Below are 19771 nucleotides of genomic sequence, written 5' to 3'. Positions count from 1 at the left end.
TGGAGGCCTTGTTCACGAGCCTCCTGGTCCCCCGCAAGCCGAATAGCAGTCTGAATCTCAGTGTGCCCCTCTGCAGAATGGGGACAACTCCGCCCCTCACCTGTCATTTGGGATCAGGTGTATGCCCAGGCTTCCACCCCCAAGAAAGGACAGTGTGGCAGCAGCGAGTAGGAATGTTTTTATTGTTGGTCACGATTTCCAAGCTCCAGGGAGGGGAAGGGTGGACCCTTGGCTGGTTCCAGCACAACCAACCCCATCCTCATCACCTCTGCCAGTTAGAAATGGAATTGGAAGGCCTCGGTCACGTGCTGCTTCCAGGTGTCGAGGTTTGGCAGGGTGGAGGAGATGCCCATGATATGCCACGCGGCCCCCTCCGACCCACCTGATGTCTGGTAGGACAGCAGCTGGGCACCACCCTGGGCCAGAAGTCCTGGGGAAAGGATGGAGAAAAGTATCTTCATGGGCATAGCTGGGCCCAGTCTGGCACTAACCCCTTCCCTGACCCGGCAACACTCGCAGCACCCCCTTTGTCAGGCACTACCCTGGCCCTCTTGCTGATCCAGCACGGCCCTCGCCCTCCTCCTCCCCCATCTCCCTGGGCACCACCTTTCCTGGCCCTGCCCCATTACCAATGAGCACTGGCAGCAGCAGGGAGTCCAAGCCGGGGGCCCTGTAGAGCAGCAGGTTCAGGCCCCGCCGCAGGGGCACCTCTGGCTTGAAGACGGCACCATTCAGCTCCTGCAGGACTGGGGTGGTGCCCTGCACCGAGCCCACCACGTGGTATGGGGCTCCTGCCAGGGTCACTGCCACCTGACCATCTCCACTACCCAAGTCAGAGGGGCAGGCTGGGCTGTGGGCGGCCGTGACCTGTGAGGAGGGGGCAGGGAGGGCAGATGGTCACTCCCCCAAGGTGGAGGACAGAAAAGAGTGAACCTAATGGGTTGTGCTGGAGGGGGAAGTCTGCCCAGCAGAAACCAGAGTAGTCCCAGAAGCCCTGTAGCTCCTGCCAGATGAGCAGGTGAGGGAAGGCTGGGAGGGGCCTGGAATTGGAGGAATGGAGTTGGGAAGGGCTCCCTTGTGAGCCATGGGGATGGATGGGATCGAACATGGGCAGCAGGCAAGGGGGCATAGGTAGGGGCACCTACGTTGAGCCCCGCCTCCTGGACCAGCAGCCGGGCGTTGACTAGGTTCACCTCGGCCTGTGGAGCTGTGGACTTCAGGAGCCCGACGATGACCGCAGGGCTCAGGTAGTTTCCTGCATTCTTCAAGGATGCGCCTGGGGGCAGGGGCGGGAGTGGGGAGGCAGGCTGGCGTGAGTGGAGGTGGGGCATAGACAGCGCCAAAGGAGATGGGGTGGGAAGACGGTGCCATGCGTGGGGCAAGTTGCCCTGGCACAGATGCTGGTCCTGGGTATGGCCGGGAGTCCCCCACTCCCTTTCTCTCTGCTCTTGGAGCCTGGATGCCCGGGGAGGGGCGAGGAGAAGAGGAGAGGGGAGAAGAAGGGAAAGGAAGGGAGGGCAGTGGAGGGGCAGGGCCTAATGCCTAGCTATCATTTGGACTACAGCCTGGTTTCCATTAGTCTCATCATCTAGCTTCCACTTAGCCCTGAGCCCGTCAAGGCCCACAAGACCAATGGCCAGAGCTGGATGGAGCCTTCCAACCTGCCCACCCCCCTCACCTGCCAGCCCCCCCCCCCCCAACCCCCAACCTTCTCTCCTCCCCAGCCACCGTCTCACCCTGGGTTGTGACTTGAACGGTCCCTCTGGGTGAGCCAGCCCAAGCTTGCAGCAGTGAGCCCAGGGCTTCCGCCAGGCTGAGCCACGGCTTGGTGTGGGGAGAGAAGGCGCTCGTGAGGGCCTGGGCATTCACCTGTAGGAAGAGGGGCAGCAGAGCTGACAGAGGCGTGGGGGACTAGCCCCAGTCCAGACCCAGTCCCATCCCAGTCCCGCCCCCTATCAGCCTGCTCCCAGCCCAGCTGAGAGGTTGGAGCCATGAGGGGCTAAGACCCCTGAGGCAGCAGTTGTCCCAACCTCCAGTGAGTCAGAGTAAGATTTCTCCAGGATGGAGAACGGGCAGGGCTGAGACCTAAAGGCTGCATGATGGGCCCTGCCCTCCACGACTCGGTCTGCTCAGCTTCCCCAACCAGACTTTGGGATCAGACCCTCCCTCAACACCCCCACACCCAGCTGGGGCTCACCACGCCGGCCAGAGATTTCCCCTTGACCATGTCCACAAACTGGAGGGCTATCTCCTCGCCGCAGCGACTCTGCGCCTCCCACGTGCTGGCACCCAGGTGTGGGCAGCTGATCACGTTCGGGTGGTTGACCAGGGCCCAGTCCCGTGGTGGCTCCTAGGAAAGGGCATTGAGGGGCAGAACTGGAGGTGCCAGGTGTCAGGGATCTCTTCCTTTGAGGCAGTAGACCCAGCCTCCAGTCTGGACTCTGCTACCAACTGGCTTTGTGAACTTGGGTGAGTCACAGAACCTCTCTGGGCCTTGGTTTTCCTTGGGCTGGCTGCGGCCCCAGGCCAGAAACCACGACCAGCCCTTGGCCTGGGCTAAGCTCCGGGACTTCCCCACCCCCATCCCCGGTACTCACTTGGGTGAACACATCCAGGGCGGCCCCCCCACACTGGCCCAACTGCAGGGCTCGCAGGAGTGCCCCCTCATCCACGATCCCACCACGGGCACAGTTCACCACTCGCACCCCTTTCTTACACTTGGAGAAGGTGGCATCATTCAGCAGCCCTGAGGAAGGGGAGAGGGGTACCCTCAGATTAAACGCTCCCTACCCACCCTGTGGTTTCCCTCCTCACTACTGACCCCTCCCTCCGCTCCCTGATTCACAGGCATGGGATGGCACACCGCCAGGGTGGACGCTGGGGAGGACGGGAGAGACCTCCCTCCAGGGTTAGGAAGAAGCCATTCTGGACTGTGGAAGGGATAGAGGAGGGGAACCCAGGACCAGGCCTGGGTGCACACTGGTACCTCTGTCAAAGCTTCCCTTTCTGCCCAGAGATGGTCCCAGTTGGGGCACCTGGCTGGGGGAACTTTGTGCTGGTGGAGGCTGGAAGAGTACTAAGTCTTGAGGAAGGTGACCACCCCAACAGCCTAAGCTTCCAGCATGGTTCCCTGGCATCTAATCTCCTTCCACCCTCACGTGGGTGACCAAACCCCACCTTGGCTCACCCTGCTCATGCCCATAGACCTTAAAATTTCCCCCAGCTGCTCTACCCAAGCACAATGTGCTGGGGAGGGCAAGTGCTGAGTCTGGGTACCACCCTGGCCTGTAGATTCTGCCCGCCCCTGGCACTCTGGCATATGCCCACCTGTGGTGGAGGGCAGCAGGGGCGTGTGTACAGTGAGGAAGTCGCAGATGGGCCAGATCTCCTCCAGTGAGAGTTGTTGTACCCCAAAGGAGGCTGAGACCTCTGGCGAGGTAATTGGGTCATAGCCGACGGTCTTCGGTGGCGGTGATGGAGGGCGGGGAGGAGAGAGAAGGGGAGAGAAAGTTACAGGGTCCAGGGAATGGGAAGAGAGAAGGGTGTTGGAGACCAGATGTCTGATCTCCTAGACTGGATCTTAAGGGCAGATAGAAAAAAGTGGGAGTGTGGAAGACTAGTGGGGGAGGGGGAGATTGGGATTAGGCCTGGCACAGGAGGCTGCTATACTGTGGGACCTCTGCAGGCCCCCCATGCCACCTGCTGACCAGACTGGGGCACAACAGATGGCACCTGCAGGCCCTGGCCCTGGCCGGCACACAGACTAAGGGTTAGGGCTGCTGTTCCAAGAACCGAGCGCAAGCGGCCATATACTCTCTCACCCCTGGCTCCATCTCAACCTATTGTAACTTCCCTTTTAGGATTTCTGAAACTTGAATTGGAGTGGGGAAATTCCCCCTTGGATCTGAACACCAGTCCCATCCCTCTGGCTGGGAGACAGGAGGCTGGCATTACCCCCTGCCCTGGGGGAAAAAAGAGTGGGCCTTGTCGCCTCTAGTGGGGACCATCCCATTCCTTACCTTCATCCCAAAGGCCTGCATCCTTGTGGCCACCTCTTTCCCAATTCGACCCAGGCCCAGGATCCCCAGGGTTTTCCCGAACAGCTCGGTCCCCATGAACTAGGAGAAGAGATGAGAAGGTGACAATCAAAGGAGGCCATGGCGGCCATTGGCCCGAACGGAAGGATGAACCAGCCGGCTCCTTACCTTTTTCCGGTCCCATTTCCCATCCTTCATTGAGGCTGATGCTTGAGGGATCTGTCTGAGAGGGCAAAGGTTGGGGAAAGGGGTATGGGTGAGGGGGGAAACACAGCCATTGCTATCCTAGCGATTGGCAGCATCTTTCCCATCTTTGTCGCTGCTTGGCCCCAGCCTGTGGTAGCCAGCACTGACAGGTGCAGAAGGGAAGCCGAGGCACTAGGCCGGGCCTGAAGCTGCCCAGCCTGGACTCCTGCCTTCCTCTGTCCCAGCTTGGACATCAACATCTGTGCAGGCTGGCCTGTTTTGTGCCTACCATTTGCGGAAGGTGGGAATAGGGAGATGGCACCTTGGGTGGGAGGGTTATACTCAGGGACTCTGGGAGATGGAAGGAGCCAATATCCCAACTAGTGTAAGTAGCCCTCGGTGCAACTGAAGGCTTGCTGGAAGGTTACTTGGGTACAGGTCCACCCCAATGGGTCTGGTTGGCTGCTGTGGCCTTGGCCATATTGTTCGCTCAGGCCTGGCCAGCTACGCCTCCCAGCGAGAGAGAGAGAGAGAGAGAGAGAGAGAGAGAGAGAGAGAGAGAGAGAGAGAGAGAGAGAGAGTGTGTGTGTGACAGAGAGAGAGAGAGAGAGAGAGAGAGAGAGAGTGTGTGTGTGTGTGTGTGTGTGTGTGTGTGTGTGTGTGTGTGTGTGTAAAGGACATACCCCTCCCAAGCTGCACCCCACCCTCCTTGGGGGTTCTGCAGAAGGTCCCGCAGACCAGGGGCCCCTTGCCTGTATGCCCAGGGAAGCGTGGCAGGACTGATATGGGAAGGAGGAAGGACCCAGCCGAAGCCTACCTGGCGAGGCTCAGGATCATGCCACAGGTGAGCTCTGCGGCGCTCAGACTGTTCCCGTTGGGGGTGCTGGAGCCAAGCACAGACAGGAGCACAGGGTCAGGGTGGGGCGGCATGAGTAGGGACCAAGGCAGGGATGGGGGCAAGAACAGGGCTTGGGTGGGGGCACCCCATCTTAACCTGATCCCTTTGTCTTCAGCCTGATCACTAACACCCCCGCTGGATGCTGTATACCACCACCTTGATGCTGCCTGCTGAACCGATGGTCCAAACCAGCCTCCAGGAACCTCTAGTAGGCAAGGGGATCAGCAGAGAAGCCCTCAGATAAAGTGCCCCTGCCGGCCCTTCTGGTCCTTTCCCTACTGGAGATCTTGTTCTATTGGGATGACCTGGGCAATCCTACCTGGCAAAGGGCAGTCAATTGGGGGTTCCTCTTCTCGGAACAATCTTGTCACCAATGTCATCCCCAGGCATTCTTAGCACAAACCTCTTTCCACCTGCGAACCCCTCCTGAAAGCTCATCTAGTCCATCCCCCTGCCTCTGGGGAGGTGCAACCCCATTTAAATCTAATGGAGGCACCACTTGGATACATACTAAGCCTCCTGGACTGAGGACAATGCACCATGCCCAGCCCACACCACACCCACTGTACTTGTGGAAAAGCACCCCGACCACTGAGCGTCTGCCATTCTGTGGCACATTTAGACCACCCCCAGCAGCCATCCTAGCTCCTAGATCATGGGAGGTACAAGTACGTCCCAAGCCCAGACCCTGGCCTGCCATGCCAACCAAGCACACAGGACACCATCCCTGGCCATGCCCAGACCTAGACCCGCTTACTTCATGACCAGCACCCCTTTCCTCGTGGCTGCCTCCAGGTCCACATTGTCCACGCCCGTGCCAGCCCGTCCTACCACCTGTAGCTTCTCGGCTGCATCGATGACGTCGGCCGTTACTTTGGTGGCCGAGCGGACAATCAGCCCCTCGCAGTCCTGGTGCACAAAGGGAGGGAAGGGAGGTGGTGTTGCTGGGAGTGGCCAGCTGATTGCCAGTCAGCCTGTGGCCTTACAGGCAACCATGCCAGTCAGTTGCCACCCATAAAGAGAGGAAAGAGGGTCTTCTAGGGTCTTTCTAGACTGTGAGCCCACTTTCTAGACTGTGAGCCCACTGTTGGGTAGGGACCGTCTCTATATGTTGCCAACTTGTACTTCCCAAGCGCTTAGTACAGTGCTCTGCACACAGTAAGTGCTCAATAAATACGATTGATTGATTGATTGACTGATTCCCAAGAGAGAGCCTGCAGCGGGAGCGTGCATTAGCAGAAGGAGCTGGGGGAGGGCACTGAATAGAAACTGAGGCCTAAGAAGCCATGGCAGCCTGGGACTAGGATCGGGTCTTCTTGCTTCCAACCCTCAGGGTTCCTGCTCAACTGTAAGCCCTTTGTGGGCAGGGACCATCTGCACTGACTACTATACTTTCTCAAGTGCTTAGCTCAGTGCTCTACACCCTGCTAGTGCTCAGCAAATACTACTGATTGATTGAGGGTCCAGCAAAACATGTGCCCCAACCCAGTCTTAGGCCTTTGAGGGGACTGAGGGTTTCCCAAGCCCCCAGCCTTCCCCAGGTCCAATTTTTGGGCTAGGAGGACCCGTATCTCAGAGCCCCCTCATTCTGATGCCAGGCCAGGGTCATCAGCAAAGTTCGAAATCTGGAGGTGCCTTGGGAGCAAGAGCTGGACCTCCTCCTCCCTACGCAATGATCTAAGTGAAGGACAGGGTGGCTGCTGGATCCATGGGGGCCTCGGGCCCTGGGCAAGCCTGACGGGGCAGAAGAACAGCTTGGGATGCTGTTCCAGGGTTTGAGAGGAATCTTCCTGGTCAGTCAGTCCATAGTCAGTCAGTGGAGGGAAAGAAAGGGGAGAGTAGAAGAGAAAATTGAAGAAATGCCAGCCGACCAGTACAAACATGGAATCTGCTACCTTGGCGGAGCGGGGCTAAAGCCCTGCAGGAAGCCTGGAGAGCCTGGCCAGTAGCTGAAGGGATTGTCTGCAGGAAGTACATACAGGAACAAAACCCAGCTCCAAGCTGGGCTTTATCAGAGAGGAAAGGTCTCTAGACCTGGTGAAGTGCCAAGTCCAGACCTCAGGGAGGAGCTGGAAAAAGTATGTAAAATGCAAATTTTCCCATGTCTCTGGCTTTGCCCTCCCACCACCACCCCTTGCTCCACAGGGGCCCTGGCCCTCCCTCCTGCTTGAACAAACAGAGAGTATGGAAAGCTCAGAGGCTGGGGGCCTGGTGGTTGGAAACTGGACCAGGAGTCACAAGGTTTTGGAAGTTCCACCCCTCCCCCTCCTCAGCATCCCATCCCCTTCACCACTGGGCTGGGAACTCCAGGGAGGTTAATAAGTTAATGGATGCAGAGTCCATGGCTCCCAGGGAGCCCTCTAGATTATGGGAGCATCCCTGGAATGGTTAGCCCAGGCCTGGGACAAGGGTCAGCCTGTCCGCATGATGCAGAGGGTCCAACTGACTCCCCAAGGGCCCCTCATGGGCTCGCCAATCTGCAGTTGGGGCAGAGGGTAGAATGGTTCACCCCTGCTGGGGTCAGGATTTCCTGGTGCCCGGGGGCCGCCATCCCCCCAGGTGGGGGTCCTGCCAGTGGCCCAGAGTACGGCAGCTGGAAACGTGCGGGGGGACGGGGGCGCTGGCGGTGCCCACGGCCACCCCTGGGAGCACACGGGCTTGCTTAGAAGGATTTCAACTGAAGAGGAAGGTTGGGCAGGGGGTCGCCGCGTGGGGTCGGTTCCTTGGGGCAGTTCTGTGGAGTGGGTAGACTGAGTTGGTTCTCAGCCAGAAACTGGCTTTCCCCGGAGGCTTGTCAGGGATCTTCCCCTGGCCCCCTTTTCCATGGCCTTCTCCCCCGGCCCGGGCCCGGCCGCTCCCAGACTGGGAGGTCCACCCTCCGACCCCGGCCCCCCACCTGCTCCTTTGGACTTGATGACCCAGAGCGGGTATTCACTGCCTTCCGCTCCGGTTCCACCCTGGGCACGACCCTCACCTGCTGATCCCGGGGGCCCGCCAGGAAGGGATGCCTTTTAGACTGTGAGCCCACTGTTGGGTAGGGACTGTCTCTATATGTTGCCAACTTGTACTTCCCAAGCGCTTAGCACAGTGCTCTGCACACAGTAAGCGCTCAATAAATACGATTGATGATGGGAGGGGGTGGGAGGGGGCGGCCGGGGCAACGGCTCTCCCAGGCGCCTCCAAGCAGAGACGGGGAAAGTCCCGGGCCTCGGCGGCCGGAGAAACTCGGTCTGGGGTGAACCACCTCCCTCGGCGGCCGCCGGCGGGAGAAGGGGAAGATGGATGTCGGGGAACCCCGAGCAGGGGTGGCCTAGCACCTGCGCAGTGAGACCAGGCCGGGGGATGTTCTAGACTGTGAGCCCGTTGTTGCGTAGGGACCGTCTCCATATGTTGCCAACTTGTACTTCCCAAGCGCTTAGTACAGTGCTCTGCACACAGTAAGCGCTCAATAAATACGATTGAATGAATGAGTGATGTTGGGGAGGAGGATGGAGGACGAGGGGGGCGGGGGGTTGGTGTCTCCGGTCTGGTCTCAGGCGCCCGCTGAGCCGCGAAAGCAGGGCTCGGTCTTGCATCAGACGGGGGGGGGGGGGGGGCGCCGCACGGGCCCCATCCGGGCCCCCGCAGCGCTGCGCTCCGCTCCGCCGCTCCGAGCTGGTGGCCCCCGAAGGCCGCCCCGCGCCCTACCTGCAGCTCGGCCACCAGCTCCTCCGGGCTCAGGTTGGGCTTCTCCACCACCTGGAGCCCTCCCGCCTGCAGGATCTTCCCGCAGCACGGGTCCAGGCTGTCGCTGATGAGCACTTTCTTCAGGTTTGCGAAAGCCATCTCTGCTCTGCCCTCTGTGCGATGCCCGCCTCTGCCACGCTACCCGTCGTGCCCGCCGCACCCGCCCTGCAGAAACCCCGTAGCTCGGCCGAGCGAGCGGCTGTGCCCTCCTCCAGCAAACGGCCGCCCCGAGCTCTTCTGGCTTCTTCGAATCATTGGCCAGAAACTCGGGAAATTTCCATAGCCACGCCCGGAGGGTGCCATAGATTAGAAACTCAGTAAAGCTCCATAGCTCCTCCCCTTCTCCCATCCCGGCCTACCCCCTTCCCACCCCAGAGGGATAATTTGGCGGGAATTTCTCAATTTCGGCAGGAACACACCCACCCGCCCACACGCACAGTCTCAGACATACACGCGTTCAAGTGCAGATACATACATCATTCATCCACATATACATAAATATACAGACAGATGCCGACGCGTTTCCACGCAGAGACGCAAGTAAAAACGCAATCAACTAATACTTTGTCCCGGAGTAGCATATAGAAGTTGAAATGAACTAAAGTGCCACAAAAGTAGGATTGGGTACTGAGCCACAGATTCCCAAACAATCGCTCACAGACATTTGCCGTCTAACACACGCAGACTCACTTGCACCCACTACTCACACACAGGCACACACCCACACAGAGGCACACCTACACCCTGCACACCAATACATATACGCAGGCCCCACCCACACACTTCAGCTCAGCTCAGTTCACTGAGATCGAAGAGGAAAAGTTGTGGGTTTCTCCAGGGAGGTGAAAGTGGTTTTTTTTTTTTATCTGTTTTCGTTCCTCTCAGGTGTCAGTGCCTTTGTCTGTGTGGTGTCCGTCCTGGTCAGCTCAGCTCAGTTCACTGAGATCAAAGAGGAAAAGTTGTGGGTTTCTCCAGGGAGGTGAAAGTGGTTTTTTTTATCTGTTTTCATTCCTCTCAGGTGTCAGTGCCTTTGTCGGTGTGGTATCCGTCCTGGGGTCGGTGTAGATGTCAGCGTCAGTCTTTCAAGCAACAGCTCTCCTGGCTGGGCTGAACTCCAGAGGTCTTTGACTCCTCCTCTCCCATGCAAATTTCTCGCCGTCTCTAACTCCTGCTGGGCCGCCCGGTCTAATGGTATGCGCACGGTCCGGGAGTCAGGTTCTAATCCCAGCTTTGACACTTACCCTCAGTGTGATCATGGGCAAGTCGTTTAACTTCTCTGTGCCTCAGTTCCCTCATCTATAAAATAGGGATTTAATACCTGTTCTCTATCCTACTTAGAATGTCCTACTTAGAATGTAAGCCCCATGTGGGATCTATCTTGCATCACCTACCCCAGGTCTTAGTACAGTGCTTGGCACATAATAAGGTTTTAACAAATACCACAATTATCTATTATTATTATCCTGGATTGATGGATTGACAGACTGACTAATTGACCCCACCACCACCACCACCCCTGATTCTGGAAGGTGGTTCCCGACTGCTATTTAATAACTGTGGTATTTGTAAACACTCATTATGTCCCATGCGTTGTACTAAGTGCTCAGGTAGACACAAGACAAAGAGGTTGGATATAGTCCCTTTCCCACTTGGGATTTAAGTTTACAGACTTAGGGGAGGGAGATCAGCTATTGAATCTCCATTTTACAGATGAGGAAACTGAGGCACAGAGAAGTTAAACAACTTGCCCAAGGTCACACTGCAGACAAATGGCTGTCGGAATTAGAACTCAGATCCTCTGACTTCCAAGCCCGTGTTCATTCATTCATTCAATCGTATTAATTGAGCGCTTACTGTGTGCAGAGCACTGTACTAAGCGTTTGGGAAGTACAAGTTGGCAACATATAGAGACGGTCCCAAACCAACAACGGGCTCACAGTCTAGAGGGCCACGCTGCTTCTCACACTGCTATTTCCACTGCTTTTTCGGAACCAGCAGTCTAGAAGGGCTGCTCCCTTCCCTATCCACAGCGAGAAAGCTGAGGTTCAGAAAGAAGGATCCACCCAAACCCCCCCGGGAGGGTGGAGTGAGCGCTGAGGATTCCCTCTCCACCCCCCACCCCCCAACTGCGGCTATTGAATCCCATGCTCTCCTGGCCAGGACCAGAGGGACCACCTAGCTCAGCAGCTAGTAAGCCCCCCTCATGCCCCCACCCCAGCGCTACAGCCAGCCCACTTCAAAGCAGTCGGCTTCACCTTTACCCCAGTTTGTAAACTGGTTTTGCCACACGGCTTGCTGTTCTCCAATCTGCATATCTGTGATCTGAGAACCCCAACTCCGCTCTGCTTCCAAGACAAGTCCAACGGGCGGGCAGGCGGCGTCTGATTTCTTCTTAGGCAGGCAGCCGTCTCCCTGACATTCAGGACATTTCCCGGGGTGGGAGGGAGGGGGCTGGCCCAGGGACAGACTAGGGTTCAGCAGAACTCTCTTCCAGTCAGGACCCAGGGGCGAGGTGGGGAGGGGGTTCTGTTAATCAAGGGGTCTCTGACTGGGTCTTTTTATAATGGCTACCACGAAACATTGAGAACCTATGTGTGCTCAGGGAGAGGGGAGAGGACAAGAACAATGATGCCTTTGGTCTTTCTGCAAACGAACTACCAAACCAGAAGTTCCCTACAATTTTGGTCCTTCTCTTTCTCCTCCAGATATGTAAGAGCCTCTTAAACAGTCAAGACATCCTGGATATTCCTGGTTATTCCCAGGACCCTGGCTGGGACCAACCCCTACACCTGGTGGGAAACAGGTCACAGGCAGAGAAAAGGCTTCTTGCAAGCAAGGTCACTCTCTGCAGTGCCTATTGGACGTCGTGCAGCCTATGTAATGACTCTCTGATAAAGTGTGCCCTGTGATGATCTCTGGGGATTCCTGAAGTTCCCTGAGGTCAGTGTGGTGAACCTGCGTGGGACCTCCAAAGGCGGAGGGTAGGTAAGCCCACAGATAGGTTCTCCCCAGGGGCTGGACACAGGTATGGACTGGCCATCCCTGGGGCCCATCATTGGAAATGGGAGTTTTGAGCAAACTGGTGGGCAGGGAATGTGTCCACTAACTTTGTGATTTTGTGCTCTCTAAAATTCTTAGTACAGTGCTCTGCACATAGTAAGTGCTCAACAAATATGATTGAGTGATTTGATGGGGTTTGGTCATAAACTGGCCTGTGTTAAAAGGGATTAGGTGATTGGGCCAGCCCTATTGGGTGGAGTTGAGAGAGCCTCCTCTTCAGTCCTCAGTCAGCTGTTAGGGCAGCCCTACTGAAGGTGAATCCAGAGCCCTCTCACTGGCTCTGCTATGAATCCCTGTTGACTTTCAGACACCACTAGGGACTTGAGCAGGGAAGGAAAACAGAAGACTCAGACCTTCAAAAACCCTTCTGCCCCATTTCCCCTAGTGACAGCTAGCTGAACTCACTGCCAAAGTGCTGGAAAAGCCCAAAACAAGCTTCTAGAAATGGAGATTGGGCCCTGAGTGAGTTCAAGGTGGGAATTGAGTCAATCAATCAATCAATAGTAGTTCCTGAGACTTACTCCTTGTACTAAGACCTTGGGAGTGTTCAATAGAGTTAATTGCTGTATTGTACCCTCCCAAGTGTGTACACAATAAGCACTTAATAAATACCATAATTGATTGCTTGATTAATAGATAAGATCCCTGCTCTCAAGGAATTTACAGTCTACTCTGTACACAGCACACTGTTTTAAGCACTTGGGTGTTTATGCTAGAGCTAATAAACATGATCCCTGCCCTCAGGGGGCTTGCAGTCCCTCAGGGGAGCTAGGCACTAAAATCAGTTACAAGTAGGGGGAAGCAACAGAGTTGGGTCAGGCCAAGGATTGGGTTCAGACATGGGGCTAAGGGATGGGCCTCAGGATCTGGGTCAGCTTGGGAAGCCTGGGGGTGGAGCCTTATTGAAAGCACATCTCCTCCAAGAAGCCTTCTTTGACTAAGCCCTCTTCTTCTCCCACCCCCTTCTGCACCACTCTTACTTGCTCCTTCATTCATCCTCCCTCCTATCCCTACAGCACATATTAATTAATTAATTAATGTTAGTATTTGTTAAGCACTTACTATGTGCTAAGCAGTGTTCTAAGCTCTGGGGTAGATACAAGGTAATCAGGTTGTCCCACGTGGGGCTCACCGTCTTAATCCCCATTTTACAGATGAGGTAACTGAGGCCCAGAGAAGTTAAGTGACTTGCCCAAAGTCACACAGCTGACAAGTGGTGGAGCCGGAATTAGAACCCACGACCGCTGACTCCCAAGCCCGTGCTCTTTCCACTAAGCCATGCTGCTTCTCTGATGTATATATCTGTAATTTATTTATTTATATTAATGTCCGTCTCCCCCTCTAGACCGTGAGCTCACTGGGGGCAGAAATCTGTCAGTTTGTTGTTACTTTGTATTCTCCCAAGTGCATAGTACTGTGCTTTGCACACAGTAAGGGCTCAATAATAATTAGATTGATTGAATGAATGAATGAATGAGTGAATGAAATGGAGTCCGTGGTCCCGGCCATGCCTCAGCCTCTGCCTTCACTGGACACTGGGCCAGCCGGGATGGGCAGGTTTGGGTGCTGAAGGTTTGGGTACCTTGGGTGACATTTCCATCACCGCCTGCACCAGTGCCCAATGGCGCAGAGATGTTGCAGCCACCCCAGGGCTCAAGGGCACTGCCAAGCTCGGGCTGTTCATTGTTCAGTGCCAAATGTTCACGCAGCTGTTGAATAGGATAAAATACTCCCCAGAATGGAGCCAGTCCAGCCCAGCCCCACCCAGCCCCAGCCTGACCCTGCCCAATCCATCCCAGTTAGCCGTGCCTTTGGTAGCAGCAATGTCACAGGGATTTCAACCAATCAATCAGTGATATTTATTGGACACCTACTGAGAAGCAGCATGGCCCAGTGAATAGAGCATGGTCCTGGGAGTCAGAAGGACCTGGGTTCTAATCTCAGCTCCGCCACATGTCTGCTGTGTGACCTTGGACAAGTCACTTAACTTCTCTAGACTGAGCTCCTTGTGGGAAGGAAATGTGTCTGTTTATTGTTCTATTGTACTCTCCCAAGTGCTTAATACAGTCTTTTGCTCACAGTAAGCGCTCAATAGATACGATTGAATGGATCTGTGCCTCAGTTACCTCATCTGTAAAAGTATGGGGATTCAGAGTGTGAGCCTAATGTGGGACAGGGACTGTGTTGAACCTGATTAACTTGTATCTACAGTGTTTAGAGCAGTGCTTAGCACAAAATAAGCACTTAAAAAGTAACATCATTATTATTATTATTACTGAGTGCCAGGCACTGTACTAGGCACTTGGGGGAGTTTGGCAGTAGCAAGGAATTCCTCAAGGAATTTATCGTCCAATGGGGGCCAGGAAGACAGATTTACAAATAGTGGCCACACAAGGAAGAATAGGAATAACACAGGTAGTAGTGCAAATGTCTGGATGAAACCAAGATACAATTGAAGATGCCCAAGTGCTGAGGCAGCTGTTGGGCTGAGGCAGCTTGTGATATTAGGATTGGTCAGGGGGTCTTGCTGTGAAGGATCCTGGGCCGCCACTGGGTCTAGCAGTGGGCTGAGTGCAAATTGCCATGGAAATAAATATGTTCAGGAATCTTGGATCATTTTCACATTTTGATTTTTTTCTGTCACTCTTTCCAAAAAGCGGTAGCCCCCCACAGAGTCATGCCTGGAGGCCCGGCCTACAGGGTCTATAGGGAATCGGTCGCTGGCTAGACCCCAGGTTCCCCTTCTTTCTCTCACCAGCCGGTACTCTTCAAACCTCTCCACGACCTCCTCCATCCACCCCCTCCCTGACCAGTGCCCTGACGGATGCTGCCAGGCAGATTCCCACGGGAAGAGTGAAACAGGCAGGGGTCAGAGGTCAGCTCCAGGCCCCCGGAAGTCATGCTACCCCCACCGCCAGTCCTCCTGGCCACCCACAGCCTCCTTCAGACCTTTTACAAAGGGTTCCTTTCCTCTCTTTGCCTGCTTTTCACCCTCCCTCTCTCCCTCCCTCCCTCCCTAACTGCGTTGAGAGCTGGAGGATACAGGCAGCAACTCCATCAGTGGTAAAAGCCAAGGTCGAAAATCAAGACTCTTCCCCAAACAATTGTTCTCTCCCTAACTCTTAGTTCGGTAGGTAATCAATCCGGTGGATGGATGGATTGATTGCCCAGTCACCCCACCTGGCTGTTTACTTGCTATGTTGCCTCTTTACTTGCTTTGTTTTGTTGTCTGTCTCCCCCTTTCTAGACTGCGAGTCCGGTGTTGGGTAGGGATTGGCTCTGTTTGTTGTTGAATTGTACTTTCCAAGCGCTTAGTAAAGTGCTGTGCACACAGTAAGCGCTCAATAAATTCAACTGGCTGATTGACTGAATGGCCCCAGGGTCGGGCCCTGCCGTAGTCCCTCTTGCTAGTGCAGTCCGCTGCTGCCTCATCTGGCGGTGCGGCCCCGGGCCATTGGCGGGGGAGGGGGCGGTGCAGGAGGCAAGGGGGGGTCTGGCCGGGCTTGTCTGGCCCCCCACCCTCGGGTCCTGCCCTGTCCACGCCATGCAGGCCGGAGCAAGCAGGCGCGACTAGGGGACAGCTCGGCTCCCTGTGCCCGGCTCGGCTGCGGCTCCGGCCTCCTCCCCGCTCGGTCGGTGCCCCCCGGGTCGGTGCCCCCCGGCGGCTGCCTGCCCGCCCGCCGCCCGATCAGGTTTTCACTTGTCCAGCCGTGACTCCGCTCTGCCTTGGGTCCGGGAGCGGGCGGGGAGACGCCGGGACAATGCCGGGTCGGCGAGGGCGGGGAACCGGGAGCTCCCAGGACAGGGGAGGTGGCTCGGCCCTGCCCCCCGTGGGACGCCCTTTCAGGTGCCCCTCCTAACTGCCCCCTTCTCTGCCCGCCGGCGGATCCTGCGGGTGAGTTTCCGCAGCATGAAGCAGCAGCGTGGAGAAGCAGCGTGGCTCAGTGGACAGAGCACGGGCTTTGGAGTCAGAGGTCGTGGGTTCGAATCCCGCTCCGCCACATGCCTGCTGTGTGACCTTGGGCAAGTCAACTTCTCGGAGCCTCAGTTACCTCATCTGTAAAAAGGGGGGTGACGACTGTGAGCCCCACGCGGGACAACCTGATCACCTTGTATCCCCCCAGTGCTCAGAACAGTGCTTTGCACTAGTAAGCTCTTAACAAATGCCATTATTTTTATTATTATTATTATTTCCCAGAGGCGCCACCGGCAACCCGGCCAGGCCCCAGCGTCCAGGGCAGACCCAGGCTTGGGTGCCAGGGCCCATTCAATCAATCAATCAGTCGTATTTATTGAGTGCTTACTGTGTGCAGAGCACTGTACTAAGCGCTTGGGAAGTACAAGTTGGCAACATATAGAGACGGTCCCTACGCAACAGTGGGCTCACAGTCTAAAAGGGGGAGACAGAGAACAAAACAAAACATATTAACAAAATAAAATAAATAGACTAGATATGTACAAGTAAAATAAATAAATAAATAGAGTAATAAATCCGTACAAACATATATACACATATACAGGTGCTGTGGGGAAGGGAGGGAGGTAAGGCGGGGGGGATGGAGGGAGAAGGAGGGGAAAGGAAGGAGGGGGCTCAGTCTGGGAAGGCCTCCTGGAGGAGGTGAGCTCTCAGTTCGTGGGGTGAGGGGTCCAGGTCGAGGACCCCCTCTCCCTGCAGAGGCTAGGGCTGTGGCCTCGGCTTCCGTCTCAGAGCGGGAGCCTGGCAAATGAAGTAGGAACGGGTGGCTCACTGGAGGTCTTGCCCTCCGGGAACGGGAGAGTCCTGAAGGAAACTGCCTGTCAGTGCACCACGATGCCACCTTCGGGGAGTCGCTGGGGCGGGTGCATCTCGGGTCCAGCTGTGGGGGCGATGGGGTCGATGACCCCCGGCCCTGGCTCCCCTCTGTGAGGGCAAAGCCACTGTTTCCCCTCATTGGTCTGGGCTGGACTCCAGCCTCACTCCCCAGGGGCTCCGGTCCCCGCTGACCAGGGCTGAAGAGAACTAAGTATCCCCGGGCGGGCGGCTGGAAAGGTCCCAAATCAGCGCTTTCTGGCCTCAACTCTGCTCAGCCTGCTCAGCCTTTCCCTGTCCTAACCAGCCTGCACTTCTGCTCAGCCCTTGGCTTGCCTCCACCCCCACAACCTCCTTCCCCCCAGCCCTCCCCAGCCCTGCAGATCCTGCCCACCCCTGGCCTGCCCACCCCTCTCAAACCCTGAACCTCCACCCCGACCCCCTGGTCTGCTGACCCTCTAGCCCTCCACAACCCTGCGGATCCTGCCCCCAGGGGAAGCAGTGTGGTGTGGTGGTTAGAGTACGGGCCTGGGAGGCAGAAGGACCTGGGTTCTAATCCCGGTTTCACTTAAATTCTCTGTGACTCCATTACCTCATCTGTCAAACAGGGATTAAGACTGTGAGCCCCATATGGGACACGGACTGTGTCCAACCCAAGTACCTTGTATCCATCCCAGTGCTTGGTACAGTGCCTGACATATAGTAAGGCTCAACAAACACCACAATTATTAATAATTATAATTATGGCACTTAAGTGTTTACTATGTAGATATAAATTAATCAGATTGGACACAGTCCCTGTCCTACATGGGGCTCACACTCTTATCCCCATTTTATCATCCCTCCCCTGTTCTGAGCAACCTGCCCACTGCCTCAGGTCTGTCCTCCCCTCCCAAGCCCTGCACAGCCTTCCCCTCCCCAGCCCTGCAGATCCTGCCTGCCCCTCCCCAGTCTGATCACCTTCAGCTCTTCCTACCCCTCCCGCAGCCTGCATATGCACACACCTACCTTGCTCAACCCATCCAAAGTTCCTCAGCTCCCACCAGCTCTTTGATACCTGCCCACCCATCCACAGCTTTTCCACCCTCACTCAGCTTGCCCAGCTCGCCACCAAAACCCCGCCTTTTGTCCCGAACTCACAATGACACTTTGACCCCAAATATTGGGGGATCCTTCCTCCCACCCAACACCCCCCTCTCCGGTTCCCTGGGGCGATGAGAGAGGGTCCAGGAGCGGTTCGGTCCACCACTCCCCATTGCAGCGACCTTGGCCGGCGGATGCAGAGATGGGTGAACGAGGCAGGGTCATGATGGGGGGTTGAAGTAATAATGATGGTATTTGTTAAGAGTTTACTATGTGTCAAGCACTGTTCTAAGTGCTGGGGTAGGGACAGTGTAATCAGGTGTCCTACGAGGGGCCGGAGAACGGTAGCAGGGGCCGGGGGTGGGCTCCCCATTTTACAGATGAGGTAACAGGCACAGAGAAGTAAAGGTCATTCATTCAGTCATATTTATTGAGCGCTTACTGTGTGCAGAGCACTGTTCTAAGGACTTGGGAAGTACAATTCAGCAACAGAGACACTTCCTGCCCCCAACGGGCTCACAGTCTAGAAGGGGGGAGACAGACATCAAAACAAGTGACTGGCTCAAAGTCCACAAGTGGCAGAGCCGGGATTGGAACCTACGACCTGTGACTTCCAAGTCCATGATCTTTCCATTAAGCCACAATGCTTCTTGGGAGGTGCCTTGGCGTGCGGTGGAGGGGGCAGGGCGGAGGTGGCGTGGGGTCGGGAGGGGTCGACAAGAGAGGAGAGTGTGGAGGGGGGTGGACCAGAGTCATCAGACTGGAAGGGCTCAGTCCTGCCCCTCTGGGCACCTGGAGATCTCTCTGGGGAGAACCAGCCTCCCCCGGGGCCACTGGCGTGACCTTCCTCCTCCGGCCAGGAAAGGGTCCCGTGCCCCCCTTTCCCTTCCCCTCCTCTGCCTGGAGCCGTTCCCGTGACTCTCCCTCCCTGCTAGGAGGCATCCCATGACCCTCCCCCGAAAGCGTTCCCATGACCCCCGCCCCCTCCGGTCAGAAGCCGTTCCCATGACCCCCGCCCCTCCCGCAGGAATGTTTCCTTTCCTCCGCCCTTAATCCGTCCTGCTGCAGTTTTGAGTCCCTTAGTCTGAGCCCCAGGGCGATGGAGTCTGGAGGGAGCCCGCTCCCGTTCTCCGGTCCCTTGGGGCCACCGAGGTCTCTCTATCGGCCTCTTCCCGGGCCGGGGGCGGGGTTCGCGGGCCTGCCCGGTTGCTTGGCCCGGGGGCTCCGAGCGCAGGCTCCGGTCGTTGGGGCCGTGCACCGCCCCCCGGTCTCAGCACGGGCCGAGCGAGGCCAGCCGCCCCGGCTCGTTTGAGGGCCCCTCCCCCGGACGGCGGGGGCGGGGCCGGGGCCGGGGCCGGGGCAGAGGGAGGGAGCGGCGGCGGCGGCGGCTAACGGACCTTCCCCAGCGCCCCGGGGCGGCCGAGGAGGGCCTGGGCTGGGCCGGACTGACCGAGCCCCCGGGCCCGGGGGGTCTGAGGAGGCGCTGGAGTTGGGCCTCGGCCGGGCTGGGCCCGAGGTCGCTGTCCAGCTCCCTGCAACGTGTCCGAGAGGGGGGCAGCCGGATCCCGGGGCCCCTGCCCCCCACTGCGGCGGCCTCTCTCCGGGGGCATGGCAGGAAGGGGGCTCGGGAAGGGGGCCGGCTGCCGTCCGCGCCCATCCCCACCCAGGGGCGGTGTGGAAGGAACAGATCGTCCTGCGTGGGGAAGGGAAACTGAGTCAGAACAGTGCCGGGGGGCCCGCAGGGGGGCGCTGCGCTACGGCTTCCAGAGCAAAGTGCGAGGTGACAGGCAGATGGCGGAGGGAGGGAGGAGGGCCGGGGGCGCAGGGGCCCGGCCCGGCCTCCGCGGGTGCCCTGGGGGGACGGAGGCTCTCGGGGGTCCCCCGGCCCGGCCGGGAGCCCGCGGGGGTCGGGGTCCGCCGGCCCGGCCCCCCGGGAGGCCGGGGTGCGGGGGGAGGGGAGGGAAGGGAGGGGGGCGTTTGCGCCTCGCTCCG

At 57.3% G+C, this 19771-nt stretch overlaps 1 protein-coding gene across 1 annotated transcript; it reads right to left on the bottom strand.

Moving 5' to 3' along the window:
- Positions 1-157: 157 nt before the first annotated feature.
- PHGDH (phosphoglycerate dehydrogenase) lies at positions 158-9044 on the bottom strand. Its single transcript, XM_038758343.1, has 12 exons — positions 8809-9044; positions 5879-6030; positions 5041-5106; positions 4206-4260; positions 4020-4118; positions 3328-3460; positions 2598-2746; positions 2198-2350; positions 1737-1869; positions 1146-1276; positions 630-867; positions 158-430 (listed from the first exon to the last, which is right to left on the bottom strand). Exons 1-12 carry the CDS (start codon positions 8944-8946, stop codon positions 276-278), a joined length of 1602 nt encoding a protein of 533 aa, XP_038614271.1. The 5' UTR covers positions 8947-9044; the 3' UTR covers positions 158-275.
- Between the last annotated feature and the right edge of the window lie 10727 nt (positions 9045-19771).

This window comes from Tachyglossus aculeatus, chromosome 16 (genome assembly GCF_015852505.1).
Source record: "Tachyglossus aculeatus isolate mTacAcu1 chromosome 16, mTacAcu1.pri, whole genome shotgun sequence".
NCBI classification, from domain to species: Eukaryota; Metazoa; Chordata; class Mammalia; order Monotremata; family Tachyglossidae; genus Tachyglossus; species Tachyglossus aculeatus.
The sequence above is the reverse complement of the archived record's forward strand: the minus strand, read 5'-3'. Positions and strand labels throughout refer to the sequence as shown.

Coding starts and splice junctions, on each gene's coding strand:
- PHGDH (XM_038758343.1), bottom strand. CDS start 8,946: ATGGCTTTCGCAAACCTGAAGAAAGTGCTCATCAGCGACAGCCTGGAC. Junction 2,747..3,327: donor CCTGCTGCCCTCCACCACAG/GTGGGCATATGC, acceptor CCCCTTCCTCAG/GGCTGCTGAATGATGCCACC. Junction 2,351..2,597: donor CCCTGGATGTGTTCACCCAA/GTGAGTACCGGG, acceptor GCCCTTTCCTAG/GAGCCACCACGGGACTGGGC.